This window comes from Bombyx mori, chromosome 16 (genome assembly GCF_030269925.1).
Source record: "Bombyx mori chromosome 16, ASM3026992v2".
In the NCBI taxonomy this organism is placed as follows: Eukaryota; Metazoa; Arthropoda; class Insecta; order Lepidoptera; family Bombycidae; genus Bombyx; species Bombyx mori.
In genome coordinates, this window is record NC_085122.1 from 9011613 (window position 1) to 9025486 (window position 13874).

Here is a 13874-nt window from a genome sequence, read left to right on the forward strand (position 1 = left end):
GTCTAGCAGATCATCTGCTATTCTCTTCTTCTAAACAGAACCTTTCTTTTTTTTGCATAGAAGACAGACGTAAATATTCTTGTAATGGTAAATGGTTATTGTTTCTGTGGAGCAGTAACACCAGAAATGCATAGCCGACTCGCTAACAATTGTCCGAGCGCCTCCGAAGGAGACCTAGCAACTCAAGAGCAATTGATTCGCGAATGAATGAATCTACTACCGGATTGGAATCGCGACCCACTGAGAAGATCCGGCGAGATTTAATAGTCACCGTCATACAATATCATGTACAGAAATGAAACAAAGTTCTATAGAGTGAATTAACATTCTGTATTTAAAAACATAATTATAATTAAACTTAAATGTACCTATTACTTTTTTCTTTTTCTTTTCGGTTTTGAACATTCATTTACTTGAGAATTATCACCAAGCTGGAATTTCTTTAAATCTGAGCAGAATAAAATCTGGAAACATCAATAATGGAATAATAATAACAATAGCGAAATCTGACATGTTTTCTTTTTTACGCACGAGTTTAAGGTCGGCCGAACGTACTCTACTGCATATGATATTATCATTTTGGGGCCAAAATAAAGAGTTATCTTAGAAGAAATTTAACAATTCTTTAATTTTATTAAGGATTTCAAAAGTAATATTCCACAAAGATAGTGAATAGTTTTTATTAAATAGTTATATAACTAAGGAACTTAATGAATCCTTTATTTATTCTATTTAGATTATTCCATTGTTTCTATTTGTTCTACCCACTTGTTTATTGGTTACTGAACTTCTTTAAGCTACTTTGTTATATTATTGTCGAAATTAAATGGTACTTTAAAAGGCTACAAATTTAGTTAAACTTCAGAACACAAGAAGTAATGTCCAGCTATTTTCTTCGCTTTTTCGTCTCTGCTATATTTATGTTATATATTTAATATCAGATGTTACAACATTATGAACTTCTCAATGCAAAAAATGTATATCATCCTAAGAGCTATTCTGTTAATTGCTGTTAACTGTTTAGTATTTTTTTTATTGCCTTTGTAGGCAGACGAGCATACGGCCCACCTGATGGTGAGTGGTTACTGTCGCCCATGGACTTCAGCAATGCCAGGGGCAAAGTCAAGCCGCTGCCTACCGTAAGTACTCTCCACAAACCTCGTTTGAACTTGAATACTTGGCTAAATGACCGTAATAAAAAACATGCAACGACCTTTTAGTATTGTACACCAATAATATTGAAAAATAATACATTTTTAGATACTCACAGTGTGAGCCCACCCAGCCATATCACCATAGAGCGTTCTAAAATGATCTCCGATCTCTGTGTACATCTTTTCTGTTACATTCTTCTTTCCTCGTAAATGTGGTAAATAGTTCTGGGCTGCTATCTGATAAACATGCGTGTCCACTGGCAGTGCTTCGAGATGATTTAGTGACATAAGACAAATGCAGTCCGCGACCTGATACAATGAATATATTTTAATAAGTACCTTTTTGTTTTTTTTTATTATTTTTTTATTGCTTAGATGGTTGGACGAGCTCGCAGCCTACATGGTGTTAAGTGGTTACTGGAGCCCATAGACATCCACAATGTAAATGCGCCAACCATCTTGAGATATAAGTTCTAAGGTCTCAGTATAGTTACAACGGCTGCCTCACCCTTCAAACCGAAACGCATTACTGCTTCGCGGCAGAAGGAGGCAGGGTGGTGGTACCTACCCGTGCGGACTCGCAAGAGGTCCTACCACCATTAAATGAGAGTCAAGTTAAAAGTTTATTTTTCACATGCTTATGATCAATGCTACTAATTGTAGAATTATTGAACATATAATTTTTTTATTTGATTAGTTTTAAATGTTTTATTCGGTTTATCTAAGTAGAGAAAAAGAAGAAACCGAAGAGGAATGTTCCGGGCTTTTTAGCAGATGCAGTTGTAGATAAGCCAGTTGTCTTAAGCTGTTACTTGTACTTGTTGCTCTGCCATGGGTCCTGAGTATCAGGGTATCCTTTTCATATCTAACTATCTTTCTAAGCCATATTAGAGCTTAAATAGATCAGTCTCACTTCTGTGTATCTGGTATTTTATAGCCCTAGCAAGAGCAGTGCTTCGCAGAATCTACCACCGGATCGGAAACGCGACCCACTAAGAAGATCCGGCGAGAAACTCAGTGGGCTGTGTCTGTGGGTTAATTTACTCGTCGAGCCCTTCTTCGTCGGTGCTTGAGGTACCTAAAAGCACCGTTAGCGGATCGGGAAGATCCGAAATGACGTGTTTTGGGCGACGTCGACTGCTTTCCATTCTGTTCACAGGATCGGGAATGTAGTTACCGGCGGCTACGGCTTCTCGTGTCGTGCCGATTTGTCGAAGTGAAATTCAGTAATCCAGTTTGAACAATATGTGAAGTATTACTTCAACATAAATAGGACTTCAATCAAGTTCTGCCCAAAGCACTCCAGATCCAATATCAGGGGTCATAACCTTCAGCCCATCTAACTACACTCTAGTATTTCTACTTAAAAAAGAAATATGTCTGACAGAGAGACATAGACCAGAAAGATATGTTTCTCACTTTAGGTCCGATTCCGTGTAATTTCATGAGTTCACATTTAGCATCTTTGTACTTCATGTTTTGAAGACCATCAAACCATTTCGCACCACCCCATTCAACTATTTGTGATGCTGATTTTTGTATGAATTTCGCTCTGTATCCAAACCCTAGGTTTCTTAGTTGTGTTTCAACCTGAAATAATATTTTGTGCTGTACTTTTTTTTAATTAGTTTTATATTTGTTTCCATTTCTATTGCAAAAGAATCATTTATTGTGTTGAAAGGAGACAACAATAATAATGGAGCTCACAATGTCGGGAGCAGACTCTAACAGCATGATCACATCATATTATTATTATTTTAAAATAACTCATTTATTAAGAAATTAACAAAGTTTTATCATTAGTGTCTGATAATTTAGTTTCGAGCTATTACTTTTGGGCACTCCAATTTCTCAATATCAGGGAAGGAGTAATGCACAGTATTTTCATGCTTACAGATTTCTTCACCATAATTTGTGCACAGCTTTTCCACCATACTCGATATCCTAAAACGATTAAGTAAAAATCACTATTTTATTTAAACAAAATTATTGAATTATCGTACATAATCGTACAAGAGCTAAAGGTTTTTTAACCAACAAATTTCATATTAAACAGTTAAATAAGAATTACAAGACCATTTTGAAAAATTAACCATCTAAAGAAGAGCCAAATTAATATCAATTAAGCAATGAAAATTAGTATTTTCTATGGCTTCCAAAAGGTACAGATAATATGAAAACTATGTTTAATATATTTAATATTGCAAATACTTTACAGTTTTCATGGTAACAGATGATTAATTGCACTAAATTTGTGCAAAGTATTTACAAAGTGTCCGGAAATAATAAAACGAAAATTATAAACAGAAATGTAGTTTTAATAATATAAAAAAATAACTTATTCTTTTCAATTGTCAAAATACATACATACATACATACATACAGATCATCCATTACTTACCTTGAAATATGATTATTTTGGCTACAAATAAATGAGAAAAGATTTTCAACAGGTTCTTGTCTAAGCATCCTTACTCCGTAGAACTGTTGGCCAGCTGATTTGAATAGCTCATCTTTATTAGACCAGTCTTTATATAATTCTTTGAGATCATAATCTAACCTCAGGTAATTTTCTAACAACTTTTTGAAATTTGTTTTTTTGTTATTACTGCCATTGTTTTCTGGAAAGTTCAATAAACTACCCAGTACTTGGTATAACAAACAGTTGTCACCCTGTTTGAGTTTCCAAATTGTTTTTGAGAATATGCCTGTCCATTCATCTGTTTCTGTGTTGTGGGTCCATCTAAACAAATTAACATAAATTTTAAAAAAATTTAACAGATTAGCAAAAATTGTGTAGGGATCTGGAGAAGATAATGATGAAGAGAAAGTTCATGTTTAGATAGTAACCAACTTTCAACATCACCATTAAATGAAAAACAAAAACTTCCTATGACCCGGCTGTTTTTTTTTGTAATTTCCTAACCTAAAGGTATATCATCCTGATTTATTTTATTGCATAAAGCATTAGTTTAGCTTTTTATCATCATCCAATTTGTCCACTGGTCCGATTATAACGCTGTATAAGACTTAATAAAATATGCAGTGGGCGGTATCCTAAATGAGTGCAGAGGGATGGTATCGATGAGGGAGATTATTTTGCCATTGGTGGTAGACGAGCATATAGACAGGCAGTGGTCATTGTGTTCAGCGTCCATATGCAGCATTTGGGATACACATTGAAGAATGATTAAGATTCGGAAAAGTGTAGAGAGCTAGGGCTAGAGTAATTAAGATATTTAATTATTAATTTTCAAGAAATAGCAGCGGACTTGCTAAATTCGCTCTTTTTTTTGGTCAGGAGGAAATCATCGGACTTCCGTCCTCCACTGGGGATGGTGGGTGGAGCATGTCGGAGTCGAACCAACTAAAACCTCCTGTCGCTCAACAACCAACGTCCAAACCTCACATGACACAGAACTCATGAAAAGGCAAAGGGGGGAACGTGAAGCGTTTAGTGCGGAGCACATTTCTCCCATTACCCTCCCCCTCGGGACGCCGGACCGGCGGTCTTCGGCGCCACGACCACCAGCCCTCTCGGGCGGCAGGCTATCCGAAGCCCGCCTAGATGGCGCCGGTTAATGAGTGCTAAATTCGCATAATGTATTTTTCACATTATTTACCTGAAACTTTGACCACCCGAAAGCGTAGCCAATAACTGTAAATCATGTGGTTGACAATTTAATTTCTTCCAAGACATTTAAATTGTTTTAGTGTCTGTGATATGACTATTTCTCTTTTATTCTTTTGGTTTTTAGAATTTAATTTCGTTGTTTATTTATTGTTTATTTTTTTTTTTTTTTAAGAGATTTTATGACCTGGTAACTGAGACCTTTAAGTCATGTCTTATTTTACTTTATATTCTTAATTTTATGAAAAATTATAATATGGAGTGAAATGAAATGAAGATGATTAATTTGAAACATTAATCAACTGGGATGAAATTTAATGAAATGAGATGATATGGGATGAAATATAATCGCAGTAAAATGGTGGTCATTTACTGAGATTTTTTCAGTGGACTTTTTGGAGGAACCCGAGAAGTTACGTCCAGCAGCTTTGTTTCATTTTCCCACATTTGTGCACTTTCACAGATATTAAACAGTTAATAAACCACCGTTATTACACATTTAAACCTGAAGAAACACTAAATAGACAAAATAAAACAAATCACACAACTTCACTCCTCGCGTTCCCGCCAAAAAGTCCTATTTATTGTTTACTTAATTTTTTTTTTAATTTATTGAAAGCATTGGCAACACGGCCATCAGCTTAAACTAATTTTACAAAAAAATAGAACATGAACTAGAACTTACAATAAAACACAAATAAAAGAAACAAACCAAACTAAGAAACAATTACAAATCATTGAAAATAACAAATTAATGACAAAATGAATTGCAAGAACTTACTATAAAAAAAATTTAAAAATTACAAGTTTTCTTTCAACAAACAACAAAAAAAGAATATGAGTCGTTATAAAAAAATAATTAAACTTGCACATAAGCAAGAGACCTATGATACATTCATAGTCGTCCTATAGTGTGAAGTACAAAATTATACACTATTGAGAATAGTTGTGGAAGCTTTAAAATACCTTGAATGGAATTAGGAATAGATTTTAAGCCTGTGTCTTTACATAATGCATTAAACAATAATCTCTGTTGATTGAATTCAGGACAATTAAAAAAAAATATGATCTAGATCACACATGCCAGAGTTACAATAAGTACATGCAGCTGATTCACTTAACTTTAATCTAAAAAGATGCGCAGGAAAATGGCCGTGGCCTATACGTAATCTACAAATAATCGATATAAAGGCTCTTCCCGGGAAGAATCTAAAATTATCAAACCAAGATTTAGTACTAGGTACTGGGACTATTTCAGCTAACCATTTACCTTTCATTTCTCTGGACTTAGACAAGTAATTAGACCAACGTTTCATCATATTTTGTTTAATTGAATAAACTAAATCTGAGTACGGAACTTTAAAATCGGAAATATTTATATCTTTTGTAGATTTGGCTAATTTATCAACAAATTCATTACCCACAATACCAGAGTGACCTGGCACCCAGCAAAATTCAATAAATATATTTTTGAAATACAAAAAACTCAAACAACTTCTTAACTTATAAATTAAATAATTTACAGATGCACTAATACATTTATTTTTAAGAGCTTGCAAGGCGCTCATTGAATCAGATAGAATTAAAATTTTGTCCCCTGCAGAGTAATTTACTCGAATGTGCTCTAAAGCATATATAATACCTAGTACTTCAGCCGAAAAAACAGAGAAAAAATTGCTACATTTATAAACTGATCCTATGTTCATGGACGAATCAAAAAATGCAAAACTAGTTCTATCTTTAGTTTTAGAGCCATCTGTATACACTTTAACAAAATCAGTCTTATCTTCAAGGAACTCCAGAAAATCATTTTTAGATTTAAACTTGATTAGATCAACAGCCACATCTCTCAACATGTCATGAAAGTTATATTCGAAACAAGGCAATAGGGTAGACCAAAATACCACATCCTGAAATTCAAAATTCAAGTACGTTATGGCACTGGATATGGATGAAGAATTAGGAAGCGGAATTAAATTATAATTTGGAATATTTGCATACTTCAAATACCTGTAAGTTACTTGATTATCACGGCTAATAAGCTTAAGGCAATAATTATCTATTATAAAACTTCTTCGTATGAATAGAGGAACAATACCAGCCTCAACTTCCAAGGAATTAATTGGAGACGACATCATAGCACCAGTAATTATTCGTAATGCTCTATTTTGCACAATATCTAATTTCCTAAGAATAGAAAAATTCGCGTCCGAAAAGAACATACTGCCATAATCGAAATGGCTTCGGATTGTTGCAATGTAAATAGTTTTTAAAACTTTGGGATCAGCTCCCCATTTTACTCCAGTTAGCGATTTTAATATATTCAAACCTAATTCAGCTCTTTTACAAATAACATCAATATGAGTTTTCCACGAAAGATCAAAATCTAGAGAAAGACCAACATATTTTACAAAAGATTGAGCAGGAATAATATCATAATTGTATAAAACTTTAGGGTAATGCAATCCATTTTGGGAAAATAAAATTGCAGAACTTTTGGAAATATTGACCTCAAGCTTTAGGGAATTAGTAAGTAAATCGTAAATATTACGCAAACAACTATTCATAACCGATTCACCACTTTTAATATCATTACAGTTTACATAGAGAACAAGATCGTCAGCAAAAAATAAATGTTTAACAGAATTTGGAATTTTCTTTATGAAACGTACTAAACTAAGTATGAATATGAGAGGTGATAAAACGCAACCTTGAGGAGTACCTTTAGTACAAATTTTAGGACCAAATAAACTAGATTTAATTTTCAAAAACATAGAGCGCTTGTTCAGAAAATTGTACAGCCAGAACAGAACATGTCCTGGAAAGCCTAAAGAATGTAGACTTTCAATAAGGTAGGAATGATCTATATTATCAAAAGCCCCTTTAATATCTAAAAATACCGCTAATGTAAATTGATTATTATGGAAGTTATTTTTAATATCGCCAATCAAACAGCTTAAGTTATCTATCGTACTTTTACCTTTACGAAATCCGTATTGAGTACTTGGTATTAAGTTGTTATTTTCAGTAAACCACTCTAACCTGTTTTTTAACATAGTTTCGAAAATTTTCGAAAAACAAGAAGTTAAAGAAATGGGTCTGTGAGAATTGATACAGTTGGGTTCCTTGTAAAGCTTTAAAATTGGTACTACATGTTGAGTTTTCCAAATCGGAGGAATACAGTTGTTTTGCCAAAGATCATTAAATATTTGCCATAAAATTTCCTTAGCATACTGGGGAAGATTTTTGATTACTTTATAAGGGATGAAATCAGGACCAGGGGAGGTTTCCTTTTTATTTTCTAACGCAGTCGCAAATTCGCCCATAGAGAATGGGTCTACCATCCATTGAGCCTCCGGTTTTCCGTGGCTGTTAAAAAAATCTTGTAACTTAGATTCAGAAATTTCATTCTCAGAACCAGTTATCAAGTCCAAAAACAAAGATGCATTAGCGGGATTTTGAAAAAAACTTGAAGACGAAGAAATATGATTGAGTTTAGCGTGTTTAAATCTACGAATGTGATCCCAAATAATTTTACTCGAAGTCATTCGATTGAATGATGAGCAAAGATTCATCCAGCTTGAACGTTTTATTTCATATAAAGTTCTTTTCTTCAAAGCGTCCAGCTTTTTGAAAATAATATAGTTTTCCATATTTGGATAATGCTTGTACGATAATAAAGCAACTTTGGCTTGTAAAACTACGCGATCACAATCAGCATTCCACCAAGGAACAGCTTTGGAACAATTCCGTTTTTTGTGCGAGTAACACTTTTTGTCAAAAGTCATTAATATGTCATGTAAAATACTCAAAAACATATAATTTTCAAGAGGGTTATCAGCGAAGCTAAAACTTGAAAACTCACTTTCACATAACTTATTAAATTTTGACCAGTCAATCTTATTAAAATTTATGTTAGCTAAAGAGGTATTATCTAGTGTATCAACTTGATTTATTGAAGAGGTAGTCGGGCCAAAGGAAGGATGGGAAGGAAGAAAAGCATCGTTAAAGACTTCAATAAGTAGAGGGAAATGATTACTACTGAGCAAATCATCAAGGACAGAAACTGTGGAACTAGAGCTAAGAGCAGGGGAAGCGAATACTAGATCCAATACATTTCCTTGTTGACCAAATGGAGCAAAGGTTGTGATTGTGTCATCATTTAAACAAACTAACTCAGAACTTTCCACATAATCATGAAGGGCTTTACCTCTTCTATCATTGACTCTTGAACTCCAGGAAGTATGATGTGCATTGAAGTCACCAATTATTAAATAATTATTTGAAACAAATTTAGAACATGAATCTTTCAATAAATTAATAGTGAACTTACCATTTGGTGGTGGAGGAATGTAAACACATAGAATGTCAAAAGAAAAATTATTAATGTAAACTGTAATTAAAATATTTTGAAAATGATATTGAGAAATTGTGTCTATTATTTTAAATTTATACTTAGAGCGTAATGCAATAGCAACCCCACCATGTGGGTGGTTGGAATCTCTTCTTATAACATTAAATCCAGGTAATTTTATGATTTTATGTGAAGTTAACCAGGTTTCATTGAATAAAATCATATCAACACACTTGTCAAGTTTACTGAGGAAATCTTTAAGTTGATCTAATTTAGGAAATAAACTTCTAGAGTTCCAATGAATGATATTAAACTGACCAACAGAATTATGCATATAAGATTGAGTAGAACTATCCATAATTTATGATGTAAAATTCGTTACTAGCATTTCTTTAATTAATTGAGTAGATATAGGTCCAGAAGGGGATTTAGAATCCTTTTTCTTTAACAATTCTATTAAAGTTTTTGTAAAGGTTCTGATGACAATTTCTGAATTGATAATGTCTGAAATTAAAGCCCTACCTTGAGGGGTCTTCGCAGATATAGGTATGTCAGAAGAGGTCACGGGGTTCTTAATAACAGGAGTCTTTAGTATGGCTGCATATGATGTTTGCTTGCCGATGATCTTATTTTTTACTTCAGCAACCTTGGCTGCCTTTACTGAGCAAGAGTAAGAAACTGCAGAATGTGGCCCACTGCAGTTGGAGCACTTGAAGATGTTGGGAGTGCTGCACTCCTTATAAAAATGATTGCCTGAACAAATAGAGCAAACTTGAGTGGCTTTACAGGCACCACTTCCATGTCCGAATTTGTAGCATTTGAAGCACTGTAACACAGGTCTAATATAATCCGAAACAGGCATCCAAATATGCTCGTATGTGACGTGATCAGGATGGCTAGACGCCAAAAATGTAACCAGCACAGTTTGCAGTGGCTTGTCACTTCCATTCTCTTGTTTTTTGAAAAATCTTTTTACTCCGAGTATTGTGCATGAAGCTTTTAAATTTACTAAAAGAGATTCTTCGTTCAATTCCACAGGAGCTCGAATAATTCCTTGACTCTCAATGCTATCGTAAGGTATTTTTGCTGTCCAATTGTTTAACTCCATAAAACTTACATTTAATAAAAAAGCGTTGGCATCTCGAGCACAGCCAAAGTAAATTTTAGCAAAAAAGTTCCCAGCAGCTTTGACATACTGGACCCCTTGAATATTTTTTAATGCTTTGTTGATTCTTAACAGGTCCATTGGGACTCTGTTATTTGGTTGTGAGATGCTTGATTGAAGAAGCACTGGGTATTCTTTTTTTGTAAGGTCTTCGTAAAGAGCATGGTGGTCTTTAAAAAGACCGCGCTTATTTTTAATGAAAGTCATTTTTATTTTGCGGCTTTCGTCGTATTCAGATGACTTCATTCTTCTTTTTCCCATTATTATGGGAGCGGACACAGGGGCGGAGCTGAAGCCCTCACCCCCGTCGTCATCGTCCATTATTACGGAACACACTTATGAAATATAATTTTAAACTCAAACACAGTGAAAAATTAGGAAACAATGTCGTAAAAAAGGGCTAAAACCAAATAAATTAAAATTAACTTGAAAAAAGCGCCTATTTAGTTTGACGTTCCCGCCCTTTTTTTGTAGAGACTTATTACACACTTTTGTTTACTTAATTTGAAGTCATAGATTAAACACTACTAAAAACCGAAATCACAATATTTTTTATTTCTCCATTTTGTAAGCAAGCAAAGGGAACGAAACATAATATGCACTACTTTTTTTTTTTGATTGAACATTTTATTTCGTTTGAACATTTGAACAAATTAATAATCAATAAGACAGGCAAAGTATAACATCTCTAAACAATATTACTTAATTTTGATGATTGTTATGTCGGTAATCGTAGGAGAACCCCTTTTCTCATTATAGTATCAACGTTATCTAAGCATCCAATCCATTGTAAATTATTCATTTGTTTTAAAAATCTTAACTACAATCCGGAGACCATATAAAACCGTGTTGTTCTAATTTTCAATCTTTTAAAAGTTTCTGTGTCACTATCATATTAAGTGCTGTACCGGCTTGTGGTACATAAGGGAGTTTCTCGTGGTAAATAAAACTCCAGCTCTTGATATTATTGTGATATATTTTAATGGAGATGTACAGCGAGCTTGAAGAGCGGGTAGTGAATGATTGTGAAATACATGAACTTATTAAGCTGTGATACTTAGCGCCTTAGAAGGCTAGCATCTTTGGTATTGCTCTAAAATAATTGAAGGCACTGGCCTGAACATCTTCCGGCCCCGGGAGTGAACATGAAATGCTCTTTAATTTAACAAAGTACAACAAAACAAATGAACTAAATTTGAAAAAAAATCAATGACTTAAGTAAATAAATAGAGTAAATAATCTAAGCTCAAGCTAGATAATAGTACATACTTCAGCAAAGATAAATATTAAAATTAAATACAAGTTACAACTAAATACAAAAAAGGTTTCTTCAAGCCTTCTTCTTCAGCCAGATTCATCAGCCATGAAAAGGGGACAAAGCCTCGTAAACGGTCTCCGTACACAGCCCTTGGTGGTGGTAATATCGGCAACTCTTGAAACTCCATCAGGTCCAGGGAAAAGGCGAGCAACTCGTCCAAGACGCCAACATAGGGGTGGAGCATTATCTTCTTGTAAAAGAACCAGATCGCCGATCTTCAGTCTGCCAGAGTTAGTCCGCCATTTTGTCCTCTGTTGGAGTTCAGCAATGTATTCCCGTTGCCATCTTTTCCAAAAATGCTGGCGGAGTCGCTCAATCCTTGCATATCGTTGAAAAGATGTTTCTGGTCGGTCTTCCAAAGCAGGAGAAGGCATTGCGTTCAGCGGTCTCCCGATGAGAAAGTGCCCTGGGGTAAGGGAAAGTAGGTCTTTAGGACAGGCAGGAAGAGGGCATAAGGGACGACTGTTTAGTACAGCCTCCACTTGCGCAAACAAGGTTGACAATTCTTCAAATGTTAAATGACTATTTCCCACGACGCGGCGCAAATGGTGCTTAGCGGACTTTACGCCAGCTTCCCATATACCACCGAAGTGAGGAGCGTAAGCAGGTGAGAAATTAAATTTAATGCCTTCCTGGCTAGCAAAATCAGACAGAGGTACTGCAGCGGATTTAATAAAATCACCTATTTCTTTCGCAGCAGCAACAAAATTGCGACCATTGTCGCAGAATATTTCCGCTGGCTTTCCTCGTCGAGCTATAAATCGGCGAAGTGTCATAATAAAAGCATTTTTACTTAAATCGCTTACGGCCTCTAAGTGGATACATTTGTAACGCAAACACACAAATAAGCAGAGATAGCACTTAATTAGACGGCTACCTCGACCTTTACGATTGAGTATATAAAAGGGTCCTGCCATGTCTATACCTACAGACATAAATGGATACTGAGGTGTGATGCGCTGCTGGGGCAAATCGCCCATCTTCGGCAATAGTGTATTACCACGTAAACGCACACAACGCACACATTTGTTTACAGTGCGCCGCGCTAAGTACCTACCATTGACTCAATGGCGGATCCAGGGGGGGGGTCATGGGGGTCATGACCACCCCCTGAGCTGGTTCCAGGACATAGGTGGACCACTAATTGAATATAATGATTTTATTTATATATTTTGTCACCATACAGATTTTATGTAACTACATACCTTCAATATTTAATTAATTTAATATAATATAATAACTTTGTATAATGGCAAACGTTTGGGAACGAACGCATCTAAATTTGACTATGTGACCCCCTCCTGGTGCCAAAGCTGGATCCGCCCTTGCATTGACTGGCCATACGTATTCACGGACGGTCGCTAGTAGTAGTTGGGCACCTGCATGCATGCTACGTAAATTTTCCTTTTCAAATATTAATTTCGTTAAATGATGTGACGCATGCTACAAAATAGGGTGTTTTTTGTCGTAAGCATAAACTGAATTGCTAATACGTCCACCAACTCTTATTAATCCTATATCGTCAAGAAATGGAGACAGAGATAGTATTTTACTTTTAGTTTGTATTGGTTTATTTTTAAGTAAGCAATCGCGTTCCACCGCAAAAGATTCGCCCTGCGCCACCGTACAAAGATAATGAAATGACGCATTCAATTCATCAACAGTCAAGATACCCGTAATTTTAGTATTTTTATTTTTTAAGTTATGTATAAATCTTTTTACGTATGCAACTGTTCGTTGAAGCCTTGTAAATTTAGAGAAATTTTCAAAATTAATTATGCCTTTGTCTATGATAACAGTGTTAGATTTTGTCTCGGGTAAATGATCAATTTTTTCGTTTAGCAGAGGCCATTCTGACTCGTCTTTAGTTAAGAAGTTAGGTCCACTCCACCATAATGGCATGTGTAGTAACTGAAGGGCATCCACCCCCCGCGAAATTACATCAGCAGGGTTTACTGCGGTCGGTACATATCGCCATGATGATTTATCTGAGAGTTGTATTATTTCGGCAACGCGATTAGCAACAAACACCTTTAATTTATTTGAATTATTGTTTATCCACGCAAGTACTATACTAGAATCACACCAGTGCACGACGCGTGCAGGCGCATACCTAAGTGACTGCAATGTTGACCTACTTAGTTTGGCAGCGAGCAAAGCAGCGCACAGCTCTAAGCGAGGTACAGTCGTAGGCTTTAACGGTGCTACCTTGGACTTCGAAGTTAGTAATCTACAAGTGACTTGACCATGTT

At 35.1% G+C, this 13874-nt stretch overlaps 1 protein-coding gene across 2 annotated transcripts; it reads right to left on the reverse strand.

The window, feature by feature from the left end:
• Positions 1 to 306: 306 nt before the first annotated feature.
• On the reverse strand, positions 307 to 10792 carry LOC101741017 (N-glycosylase/DNA lyase). Of its 2 annotated transcripts, XM_004928777.3 has the most exons (6): positions 4778 to 5364; positions 3556 to 3897; positions 2987 to 3098; positions 2574 to 2744; positions 1269 to 1463; positions 307 to 464 (listed from the first exon to the last, which is right to left on the reverse strand). In XM_004928777.3, exons 1-6 carry the CDS (start codon positions 4852 to 4854, stop codon positions 372 to 374), a joined length of 990 nt encoding a protein of 329 aa, XP_004928834.1. In that variant the 5' UTR covers positions 4855 to 5364; the 3' UTR covers positions 307 to 371. The 2 variants fall into 2 exon arrangements, with proteins under 2 accessions (XP_004928834.1, XP_037872309.1); XM_038016381.2 differs by lacking the exons at positions 307 to 464; positions 1269 to 1463; positions 2574 to 2744; positions 2987 to 3098; positions 4778 to 5364 and adding an exon at positions 9662 to 10792 and having other exon boundaries at positions 3745 to 3897.
• Between the last annotated feature and the right edge of the window lie 3082 nt (positions 10793 to 13874).